General features: G+C 38.8%; 2 protein-coding genes across 2 annotated transcripts in view; one reads left to right on the forward strand and one right to left on the reverse strand.

Moving 5' to 3' along the window:
* DHX32 (DEAH-box helicase 32 (putative)) overlaps positions 1-878 on the forward strand; it is a 26,448-nt gene extending 25,570 nt beyond the window's left edge. The window contains exon 11 of the mRNA XM_063337923.1: positions 564-878. Coding sequence (XP_063193993.1) covers positions 564-756 — 193 coding nt within the window. The 3' untranslated portion in view covers positions 757-878. The remainder of the gene's footprint in view (positions 1-563) is intronic.
* Positions 879-979: 101 nt separating this feature from the next.
* BCCIP (BRCA2 and CDKN1A interacting protein) lies at positions 980-12,592 on the reverse strand. Its single transcript, XM_063337924.1, has 7 exons — positions 12,417-12,592; positions 9,114-9,188; positions 8,365-8,445; positions 7,122-7,214; positions 5,661-5,848; positions 4,858-5,035; positions 980-1,396 (listed from the first exon to the last, which is right to left on the reverse strand). Exons 1-7 carry the CDS (start codon positions 12,531-12,533, stop codon positions 1,226-1,228), a joined length of 903 nt encoding a protein of 300 aa, XP_063193994.1. The 5' UTR covers positions 12,534-12,592; the 3' UTR covers positions 980-1,225.
* Between the last annotated feature and the right edge of the window lie 17 nt (positions 12,593-12,609).

The raw sequence follows: 12,609 nt of genomic DNA on the forward strand, positions 1-12,609 counted from the left end.
CAAGGAAGTGTTAACACAGCAGTATACGCAGAGATAAATCTAGCTGGAAATTTCTTTGTTCCCTGATATTTTCCAGCAAATCTTTTTCTCGACATGTTTTGTGTACCCAGACAGCTAAATCATTCTATTTCAACTGCTTATGGATTCAAGAAAAGACTACAATCTTCCTTCTGCAAAAATCTCTTTACACCAAGAATATACATTTCACTGCCCTATCTTTTCTACTTCCAATGTTTATAAGGTGGCCTTTTTCATAATTTTATTGAACCAAAAATACGTTCAAAACGAGAAGAAATACTATTTAATGCAATCTGCAGCATTGAGAACGGAACGTCAATCACCCGAAGTGTAGGCTGAGTACATTAAGTGCAAGTCTACCAAAAGCACAAACCATTACTGCATCTTGCAGAGAGTTTTGGTTTTGAGTTGAAATACCAACTCTGTTGTTCTATGCATCAGCATGTTGCTGGTGTCTTTTGTACAAGCCTAGAAATAGTTATTCAAACATTTCAAAATTCAGTTAAAAAAAAAAATAATAATCTTTTGTCTTATTTCCTCACCAGATTCATGGAGCTGGTACCTCAGTATTATTTTAGCAATCTTCCTCCTAGTGAAAGTAAGGATATTCTGCAGGAAGTGATCAATCACTTGTCACCAGTTTCAACCATGAAGGAGGAACAGAAAACTAACAATGACAGCAAAGAAAATGAAAAGTTTCCCCAAACTTCCACTGAACAAAGATGTATTATTCAGTGATTTTAGACTGAACTATCATATATTGGACAAATATAAATAAAAACAGTATATGCAATATACATCCGCATCTTAACCCCATGTAATTATTTCGAACTTTTGACATAAACGTATTGAACAGAAGAAACATTTAGAAGAAGCACTTTCTTAACAAAAGGAGTTGCATGCATTATTTCATAACAAAAATATATGATTTATTTTTGGTTAAAAACATAGTGAGCAGATCTTCAAGTTTTCTTGTAACATTGGGTTTTTATTGCCTGTTTAATGATGATACCAAAGTATATTACGACACAATATTTAAAAATACTAATTTGATGGATATTTTTAGTTGTACCACCTGCTTGCCTTCTAAGTGTACAGAAGAAGCATTTGAGCAGTACAAAACCATTAACATTGCAGTCTTCTGGAAATATTGTGAAGTCATAGCTCTGTATGGCTGCTTTATACAAAACAGTGTTTGCAGGGAAGTTCAGAGTGAGAGATAGTCTTTGAGTTTATCCATAATATCATTAATTCCATCAGCTGGAACTATCATAACAGTCCGCAAAGGTTTCATTGGTACATCATCAAAGGACCATCTGCCACCCAAACAGGTGTCACTTTCCTCTTGCACAGAGTAGTTGAACTTCAGAAGGGCTTTCTAAACAACAGAAATAAATGCATTAGGATTAACGTTTAATTATCATGAAGATTAATACATCATCTAAAGAAAGTAAAAATAATGATAAAAATGATGCACATGCTTTTAAGAAGTTATCTCCTTCCCTCTCAAAAGGCCCACCAAAAAAAACCCTACAAGACTATTAAGTGCTTTAAACTATTTGCTTTTCACAGAATTTATATCATTCATATTACATTCTCAAACGATTGCTATCATTACATTTTGGTATCAGAAATAAGACTTAAGAGGGGGAAAAACCCAAGCCAATGCCACCTTTATATGCTTACTGTGCCTCATTTCAGATGGTTTAAAGACAGCATCTCATTCCATATTTTCACATTAAGGAATGCTGACCCTTACAAGCTGTTGTGCCAACTAGCAAGGATCCTCGACCAAAGAAACATCAGGCTCTTAATAGACCTGCAACTCTGGAACGAGAGCAAACCACTAGCTGTGTGATTTTAAGAATTAGCAGATCAGCCAAAACCCAGATAAATGGAACAGTGAGAGCGCACAGGTAGAATGGAGCCTGCATTAAAGATGACAGCTTGGTGTGGGCAACACGTTGAAGGCCTGTAGCAACGAACAGGCTCTGCTCGTGGCCTAATCTAAAACTGACGAGTCCTAAAAATTAACCTATCTGTAAGCATATGTAGTACAGTAATCCTCTCTTCCACACTGACAGTAGAAATTATGTATTAAGGGGACAGGCACTAATATGAACCCTGAGCAGAATTTCAAAAAGCCCTTGGAAAGTCTCTAGATGGCTGAAGCCACTGAAAGACATATTTATAGAGGTTGCTTCTTCAAAAGGGTAGGTGTCCATAATGTGTGTTATTTCTTTTCAGTGATATATACTGCATACATATAGAACAGTCCCTTTTTACTGGCTTTTCCAGGCAAAATGCCTCATGGATAAGAAAAACTTACCTAACAAATGTTTCTAGTTCTCACACAAGTCAGACGAAGAAGTATGAATTGAACTGCTAAATGGAAAACCTTATCTAACCTCTTTCCTTTGCAGGGAAAGTTAAGATCCAGTCTCCTTTTAGGTTTGCTATTTCCTAACAGTATCTCAAGGTTGTAAATTTAATTTTGGAAGAACCATCAAATTGAGTGGCTTTGTTCAAGAACAAACAATTTGAGCAATGGACGCCCTAAACCTTTAATCAATTCCATGTCTGGTTGTAATGGAACTTTTCTTCTGCTCCCTCAATAACATTTTAAGGAACAGAATAAAGCACAGGGAACTGACAAGTGCAAGAAGGCATCTCTCTGTTTTATTTGGCTCTAAGCGTCTGCCTCACCACATTTAATACTATTTTATGGCAATCTAATTAACGTTATGTGTGATCAGGGAGGATATATGCTCCAACACTAATTTAACACATACACATTATTAAGTACAGAGACCCACTTAATCTAATATCCTCCATAATGTTCAAAATAAACTTGTTAAAAACACTAGAAAGACTGTTAAAAAGAAAAGCATGTTCAGTTTGAGTCTATCCACTTGAGCTGAAAATTATTGCAATTTAGATAAAAGCACAGTTAGTCTTTACAATGCCACTTGAAATAACAAAACAGAGATAAATACGAAATAGGCCTTCTAGAACATAACACCTGTGGACACCTTCAGTTTTTCAATAACATGTTTACACGGAGTTCAAGTTCAGTTGGTAAAGCTGCTGTGGCAGGAACAAAAAAATAAAATCCCATGGTTGTTACTGCATAGAGGCTACAACAGTATTCCCTATAGCTAACAATGAAATCCCCCACTTACATTTTTCTTCTTCCCAAGAAATAAAATTACAGCCAGATCATAGCCTCTAACAGAGAATGTCATGAATGATTACACACAGGAACCTTTCCATTAACCATATGATGCACGTACTTTACCCTGTAGGCACTGCCAGATGTGAAAAATAATGTGCTCTTGACAAAGGAATAATATTGTAGACTAATATTTTTAAAGCTTTGAAAAAATAAAAAAAAAAAAAAAAAGAAAAATTCTTTGCATTTCAAAGTACTTTTTAAATTTAATTTCCCGCATCTTCCCCTCTCCCGATTCAGTTTGGGACCAGCAGAATTGTGTTGACGGTTTGCCAGTATTTTAGCAGTTTTTATTAAAATACTTGCCCTGAGTAGAACACAGACAGAAAAGGGAAGCGATAGCTACTTGTTTGGATCTTCAAAAGTTTTTTATTCGAAACACTTTTTATAGTAATAGGCATCCAAAAGGAAATAGATAAATCAGCCTTCCACATAATACAATGATGACACAAATGCAGAGCTTTGTATCCGTTTCGTTTCTTGGGAAGAGATCTCAGAGAAATGCATTTAACCGCATTACTAAGTCTAAATAAAGCCTCAACAGCTTTTTTTTCTGACACAGGACTAACTACGCAGGGGCAAGGAAAAGAAATCTGTGTATTGAAGTATTAACATGCATTGCAGATGCTGATCGAGACTCTAACAACAGAGACTCCTCTGCATTTTCCTGCATCTTTATTTTTCTAAAGCTGTGACACATGATTAAGTTAGAGCACCCTTACAAGTTACTACCTCTTGTTTAAGCTGCCACTTTTGAACACCGTTTGTGACGTAAATCATGTTAGCTCGAATCTCACTGAGGGATATTCAAACTAACCTGCACTTCCTGCAATCCACACACCCACCGTCAGCCTCCTCTGTTCAGATGACACACCGATTTAACAAGTCTTTCACATTTCTTATTATTCAGATTAAAGAAGACAACTGCACTGTTCCCCAAACAAAAGGAATTTCAAACTTCTTTAAACTCAGGCGGCCTGGGCCATGCTGCTAAATTCAATATCCAGATTTATTACCATATGTTCACCCTGAAAACGTGGATATTTCCTTCACAGTATTTCAACAAGTCTGACAACTATTACATTCAATTCAATCTCTACAACACTGCAATATGAATAAAGAGATGAAGCTTGTTAATTCTTTGAGGCCAAGAACTGGCCTCAAGACAAAGTAACATCTGGTCTTTCCTTTATTTAGGTATTCTTTTAATTTTTCCCTTATCCCCATAGCACTGGAGACTCTATCAGGTAGTAATGCTGCCACAGGTAGAGGCTACACCATACCATCTTGTAGTCAGATTAAATTAATCCTCTGTGTTGGCATGAATTTACTAATATGTTATTTGTATCAGATCACAATTAATAATTTGGATTCATGGATGGCATACTTCTCCATGGTTCTCTAAATACAAAAGGTGCTGTGTTCAATACACAAAAATAGGTTGCTTGCTCATCTCTCAATACTACTCTAAAAAAAGCTGGATTTAGTTTAAAAGATACATGAACATATATTTTAAAAAGCCTCCCTTGAATTTAAAGTGAAACACCTTTTTTGCTGATGTATAAAGAAAAATAAACATTTTTAATTAAAAGAATCACATATGTTACCTCATAAAAGAATTCTTCCTCGGCATTTGCAAACATTAATTCCTCCTTTTGCTGATTTCTCCCTTCCCTCCTCTTAGAACTGCTCTTTGTGGCTTCTGTGAAGGTCTTGCTGATAAGAAGATAGTAGTGGCACTTTCCACAAGGTTTGTTTGTTCTCTGTGCCTCGGTCAACTCTTTCCTAAAGATAAATAAATGTTTACACATACAATTTAAAACTAGATGTTTGCATACACAATTTAAACCCTCAACAAGTGTATAAGTAAACCTTATAACGTATTAGCATAGAAGGATATTCACATTGTAGCTGATTCTTTTACAAGTACCACAGAACACAAATTTTGCAACACGCATTCCTAGTACTTAAACATACTATTTGCACTTTAAAACAATAAAAACATGGATGTCTTTCCACACCTCACAATATAACCCTTTTTGTTCCCAAAATCACATTCATGGTAAAGAGTCTGTGAAATGATTCTAAGAGCAACTCTCCTGAAAATTCATCACATTATCACTCGCACGAGGAACTATAACTGAAGAGCCAGAACATACTCTTGCCCACCCTTGCGTTAAACATTATTTTCTCCATCTTGAAGTAAAAACAGTTTGAAAAGCCTACAGACATAAAAAATATTAAATAATTAACTGAAGACCTTATACGAGATGAACATACTTTTTTTTGTTCATGTATTACTTGTATCTATAGTATCGCCTGTCTTAATAGTTCTATATACATAAGATTTCTGAAAAAAAAGAAAAAGTACTATTCAACATCATGTCAAAGAAAACCCAAACAAACTTACTGAAGCTGCTGGTGCATGGGCAGAGCAATCTGTGGTGGTACGTTAATGAATCTTTCACTTAGCAGAAGACCCACAGGCTTAGTACTGTCATTTAGGAGCTTATTCAGTTGTTCAACTACATGCTGTTCACAGCTCTTCTCACACCGACTTAGAATCAGCTCTTTGATTTGTTCAGCACACTGTGTACCCTAGAATCAAAAGGTATATTTTCTTTACCTTATAGAACAATTATTTATACAAGAAAACATTGACTGTGAACTTCAGGGGAATATTCTACAGGACTACTGTCGATTTCCTTAAGCAGTCTCTAAAGCACTGTACAATTTCTCTGAAATTATTTACCCACCCTGAAGCTGAGGGCAAACAAAGGTTCTTAACTGATAGGAACACAGCTAGGAGCTGCAACACCAGTACACTAAACAGCAAAACTCAAAAGCTGCGAAAGATGAAAGTGAAGAAATACAAGAGGCTGGCAGCTCAGTTACCCTAGAACATAGGGTACATAGTTTTAACTCTCTGTTCCACTCTTTGCTTTATGTTTGACCTTCAGCAAGTTTCACAGGACTAGATCCAAAAGAAAGCTAAGTGAGGTGTAAATTTTCATGGAATCACGGAATCTTTCAGAGTTGGAAGGGACCTCCAGAGATCATCTAGTCCAACTCCCCTGCTAAAGCAGGATTGCCTAGAGCACATCACCCAGGACTGCATCCAGGCGGGGCTTGAAAGTCTCCAGAGAAGGGGACTCCACAACCTTCCTGGGCAGCCTGTTCCAGGGCTCTGTCACCCTCACCATAAAGAAGTTTTTTCTCATATTTGTTTGGAACTTCCTGTGTTCCAGCTTGTGCCCGTTACCTCTCATCCTGTTACTGGGAACCACTGAAAAGAGTCTGGCTCCATCCTCGTTAAACTCACCCTTTAGCTACTTGTAAACGTTAATAAGGTCTCCCCTCGGCCTTCCCCTCTCCAGGCTAAAAAGTCCCAGCTCTCTCAGCCTTTCCTCATAAGGGAGATGCTCCAACCCCTCAATCATCTTCGTTGCCCTATGCTGGACTCTCTCCAGTAGTTCCCTGTCTCTCTTGACCTGGGGAGCCCAGAACTGGACACAACATTCCAGTTGTGGCCTCACCAGTGCAGAACAGAGGGAAAGAATGACCTCCCTTGACCTACTGGCTACACTCTTCCCTATGCAGCCCAGAATTCCATTGGCCTTCTTGGCAACAAGGGCACATTGCTGGCTCATGGATAATTTACTGTCTACCAAGACCCCCAAATCCTTTTCTCCAGAGCTGCTTTCCAGCAGGTCCACCCCTAACCTATACTGGTGCCTCCAGACTACTGGACTGTAGTCCTCCATGGTGGAACTCAAAATCCTGATCTGGCTGTCTAGGCTTGTTATACAAGGCAGAAAAGCAGGATGCAGTCTCACTTATTACTGTCTAGACACTAATAAGGGATACCAACCTTTCTTTCCGTTAAGTTTAAGCAGCTTATAAAACCAAAGACTTCATCATCGTCTTCATCATCGTCACTACTGTCTTCTTGGACTTCTGCTTGCTATTTAATGAAAGAAAAAGTAACAACTCATAATGACATTCTATTTCCACTCTCTGCAGCAAGAAATGTTTTTCTTTCCAGAAGATGCTCGGCAGATGAAAACCATCTAGGTAATCTGTACAAACACACAACCTACAAATTCTGGTTACGGTTATGAAAGTGCCGCATCATTGAATGTCTCTGTGTACTTAGAGCCAACTATATAGAGAGCCAGGTCATCTATCTTCTACAGCAGAATCTTTTGAAAGGCACTAAAAGTTGATAGCTCACATATAATAAGCAGCATCTTGGTACAAGGGATGGCAATATCTTAAGCAAAAGCAATTTTCTTCAGTTTCTAACATAGGGAAATAAACTCACAAAGTATAAAAACCATAGCACAATAGAGATTTGATAGTGAGTCAAACAAAAAGCTCAACAAAAGTCTGCAATGAAAAACCTGGGAAAAGAACTGAGGGTCATGCAGTTGTAATATAAGCATCATAATAAATTTGGGTGCAAAAACTATTGGCACAGGACAAAAAGGGAATGTATAGCAGTGACGCCATGCAACATGGTACAACAGCACAAGTGAGCTCTATGGGGGCAGCTTGTTTGGGTTTGAAAGCAACCACAACCATGACATCTTGGGCACTATACAGTACTGAACAGCTTCCTTAGCCAGGAGTAACTTGGGAGCCTCCACAGAACGCTCCACTGCCACAGCAGAACTTGGTCAGGGCTCATTTCAGGATCCTTATCTATGCCCAAAGAACTCTGCACAAAAGGAAACTGCATGCAGGACATTTTTGGTCTGTATCTCTGTACATACTGAGAAAGTAGGGAAATCACAAGGTCCTATTTCTTATGGGGATGGTAACAAACTTCTCCATAGCATTTTCAGCATTATTCTTCTGCTACACCAAAATTCAGAGGGAAAAGTGAAAAGCCTTCCATATGTAAAAACAAACCAATCAAAATAATAAATCAAATTCCTTGTTTGGTTTAAAGTAGGCATGGAAAATTTCAGCGCCCATAGAAGAATGATCCTCAAAGAAAAAAGCAAGAAAAAATACAAATTACAAAGACAGGATTGCCTTCTGAAAGCCTGTTATGTCGCTTCAACATAAAAAGTATTGTACTTCATTTACAAATGTCAATTCTGTCTTACCTTGATAATACTTCCAATATGATTCTGTTGTATTAATATATCAGTTAACTCAGCAGTGTTAACAGGAGCTTTGAGAAACAACTGCAAAGTAAGAAGCAAGTATTAATAAGTTTTAGGCCTGATGATATATCATGTGCCACTTAGTAGGAAATAAAGTCAGTAATTTCTCTAAGTTCTTATGGAATACTTTGTTCCATTTTTACTTTCCTTAGTGAGTCTGTTTATTTAACTTCCTTCAATATAATACTGTAAAGACTAAAAATCAGCTTCTTGAAGTGCTTGCTTCTCAACCCTCCACAAGCTGGCATTTTGCATACCTGGTATCCTTTTGAGTTTGGTATGACCTGAATGCTTGCTGAACGTAGGTTTACACCAGAAACAGCCAAAAGAAGACTGGAAACTGCCACATTGAACAGACACATTACTGGTCTGGTTTTTTAAGGGCTGTAATTTACAGAAAAAACCTCCAGGAAGCTGATTAACACTGAACAAGGTTTTCTGGGCAGCAACTAACACGATAAAGATGGAAAGATTATACACACTGTGGAAGAACAGCCCTACAGTTCATTGGGTAAAGTTCTTGAAACCATGGTTTAGGAGACACACATGATTATTTAATTTTCATGAGCTGAAGCACAGTAAAACTATGAATCTAAATACAGATAATGTGAACTGATGACTTTGCATAACTTTTTTAGATATTATTTATTAATGGACATATCAACCAAGCTAACAAGAAGCCAATGTACCTGTTGTAGCAGTTTCTTTATCCCATTATAGTCATTGTCTGATATGGAATGTGCTTCGAATTCAATATTCACTTCCTATGAAGAAGTAAAATAGAGAATATCAAACATACTTGGCAAGAAGCTATATCAAAACAAAGCTAAACTATAAAATACTTGAAGACAAGTAATGGTCAACATCAGAAATGGAACTTATTGCCACCTTTCAGTAATCTCAGCAGTTGGTATAATTTCTTCCGTAATCTTTAGAGACCATTTGTGAAAGTAACTTTTTAAAACTAACTTACAAACTGTGTTTTAAACAAACCTTTAATGCTTTGTTCCTGCAATCTGTTTCACACAATTATGTTTACCGTAGCCACATAGACTCTTGATAGAGAGGCTTGATCCAGACAGTTAAACTCTTAAAACTGCAGGACTGGAGTGTGATGCCTTGGCTGAAGATGAAGGTTGCTCCAGACATTTAAACAATTACATGCAAAATTGTACTTCTGCTATTTCCTCAAATCCTAATGGTATCATTAACCCCACTCTGTAAGTCTGTTCAGTAGGCACACTATGAGACCATGTCACATCAAAACAGAATGTGAACTCCTGCTTCTCCTTCCAGAAAAAATGCTGTGCACCTACCAAACATTTTTTCTGGTATTCTATATTAATAGTACTGCCTGCCAAGGCTGCCTTGACCTGTTCTTCTGTGAACCACTGTTTGAGACCATCCAAATTTACTTTGTCTTCTAATTGCTGGTTTGGATTCCACTACTGAATCCTACTTTTGTCACTAATTAAGCCTCACAAATCTCCCCAATCCCATATCGAGGTCGTGGTCTTTATTGTTCACTGGGAGAACACCCTTAAAGGTCTGTTTACAATGTAAAAAAACAGGTACAAAACCATTTGGGGGGTGGGGGGGAATAAAAATCGGGAGACATGCTCAGATATTCTTCTTTGGTGCAAGGCAGCTCTGTAGAGGTAACAGAGAGTACATATTTACTTGTAGAAATGGCCGATGTAAGAAAACAAATTGTATTTTTGGAGTAAACACTCCTGGCATCCAGGAAGTGATTTTCTGACTGCTTTAAAATTCAAGGATCTCACTGAATGATTACGCCAGTAAATTCTGAACAAAACACAGTTTACAGTGGTTCTGACTACTGTGCAAATCATGGCCGTAAAATTGATATAAACCACAGGAGCACTAGATGTCCTAACACTGGTCTTGCTTCACGGCTTTTCCACTACCTAAAATAACAGCCTGGTATGAGAGAGTTTACAAACGCTCTATCTTTCATCTATTAAAAAAAAAAAAAAAGCAAAGAAAGACTCATCATATGTTTTGGTGTGTCCTATCTTGCTACTTATTCTCTTCCTCCTCTGCTGCATCCAAACGAAAGCAAGAGCCTGCAAAGCAAGCTGTTACATGCAACAATACTCTGCTACGTACAATACAGCAGTGAGCAAAGCTCCTTCTCAGCAACCAGGCCCTACCTGGAATCATACTGTTCTCAGATGGACAGAACTACCACATGCCCCTTTCGGTGAAGAAAATATCTGCATAAAGGAAGATATTTTCCTTTTTCCACCTAAAGTGGTAAGAGAAGTGAAAGGCTAATATGGCAAAAAAAAATAAATGTTGAGATGTACAGAGAAACAAATGCCCTTCATGTATATGACTTTACAAATTTCTAAGTTTGTACAGTTATAAAAGTTCAGTACATTTCTTTAATATTAGCAATGCATACCCGGATGTCTTATACAAGACTTGAGAGAAACTCAATATATCATTATAACAAGACTTCCAAAATGAAACAGAAGTAATAGTGATAAATCATCCTCAAAAGTTGGCACTACTAAATTAAAATAAGTGTTATATTGCAAATTTTGTCCAGTGCACAAAAAATTGCAAATAAAACACAGCGCACACAGTGTAGGACATACAGAAACCATCCTCAAAACCCGTCACTGAAAAGTCAAGAAACTTCATCCACAAACACCACAATATAAGACACTGTCCTACCTATACTACGCAGCAATGCTGAGCACTTCAAAAAAAAAAAAAAAGAAAAAAAAGGATTATTGCTATTAGCTTTAATAACATAAGGTGTAGACACTAATGCAACATCTTCTATAAGTTTACTAACACTGAACAGTACGCAAAGTACTCACAGTGCTAGTCAAGAACTTCATAAACATATGTTAGCTCAAACTAAGTCAGTACCCATTTAATGTGGCACACAGTTCTAGCAAGTGGTAAATGTGCTTTTCCATCATGTTAGTATGACTGATAACGCAATTAAGCCTATACTTTTTATCATAGCATAGTTTTTAAAAAGGTAGGGTTTGGTTTTATTTGCTAACTTAAGGTACCTAAGGCCTTACCTGAGAAAAAGGAAAATAATTAACTCAAAGCGAAATCCTAGTGAAGACAATCAAGTTAGCAAAATATTTAATTTGAAATGTACCAAGTTAAAACCCATAGATACTTCTATTTTTTGACTCCTTTAAGCCCCGTGAAAATGACAGACTGCCTTATCATCTGAAGATTTTAATGAAAGTTCAAAGTCAGTGCATATCTGTTCCTTTCCTAGAAAGGGGGATTCCTCCCTCGGTGTTCTATTTCACAACTCAATAACACATTTTCACATATGTCCAGGTGCGGATATATAAAAAGCGAGAGAGAGAACTCAGAAAATAAATTAAAATTTTATATCCATGCGGTCTGGTGTCTTCTCTTCCCCAGCCCCCACCCCACCCCCCACCCCGATAAAACGGGAATTAGAGCAAATATTCTGTGTTGAAAGAACTATTTTCAGGTGGCTGCCTCCAGTCCCACACAGAGACACTACAAGGGCCAAGCCCGCACAACTGATTGCGGCCCTGGGGATTCCAACATTTAAAAACGAAGAAAACGAAAAAAAAATTACGACACTCCAACAACTAACCGAGTACGTTTTACCTCACGGATTAACGATCTACCTCACCGATTAAGCGTGTTACCTACGCTTTACCTCATGAATCGGAGCCCGCGGCCCCAGCTGTGCCACCACCCGCGGGTGCCTCGCAAGGGGCTTCACAGAGGGACAAACCGCCCCCCCAACAGCTACCACCCAGGGCTTCGCGACCCCGGCTGCCTGTTTCTGTCGTTTTACAGCTTATTTTGGTCACAGTGAACAAGGAGAGGAGAGGCAGGCTCCGGAGGGCAGCGATGGCCGGGACAGAGTGGCACCGAGGGCCTGTGAGGGGATGGCGGGCGCAGGCCCGGCGCGCCGGATGAAGGCCGGGAGGGGCCCCGCTCCCCGCGCTCACCTCATCGATCCTCTCTTCCTCCTCCTCCGAGTTGGACTCCGACTCCGGCTCCGAATCCGAGCCGCTCTCCTCGGCGGGGGGCTGCGGCCGGGCCCGCCGCTTAGCCGGCGTGGCCATGCTGCCGCGGCGGCGCAGGCGCTCGGCAGCCGGAAGGCCGGGGCGGAGGCAGCGGCCCGCGGGCAGGCGCGGTGCC

This window comes from Chroicocephalus ridibundus, chromosome 6, assembly GCF_963924245.1.
Source record: "Chroicocephalus ridibundus chromosome 6, bChrRid1.1, whole genome shotgun sequence".
Classification (NCBI taxonomy): domain Eukaryota; kingdom Metazoa; phylum Chordata; class Aves; order Charadriiformes; family Laridae; genus Chroicocephalus; species Chroicocephalus ridibundus.

What these genes read in the sequence shown, in the direction of transcription:
- BCCIP (XM_063337924.1), bottom strand. Translation starts at nt 12,533, where the DNA reads ATGGCCACGCCGGCTAAGCGGCGGGCCCGGCCGCAGCCCCCCGCCGAG. An exon ending in CCCATGCACCAGCAGCTTCA is followed by an intron (nt 5,036 to 5,660) that starts GTAAGTTTGTTT and finishes ATTTATCTTTAG; the next exon opens with GAAAGAGTTGACCGAGGCAC. An exon ending in AGGAAGAATTCTTTTATGAG is followed by an intron (nt 1,397 to 4,857) that starts GTAACATATGTG and finishes TCTGTTGTTTAG; the next exon opens with AAAGCCCTTCTGAAGTTCAA.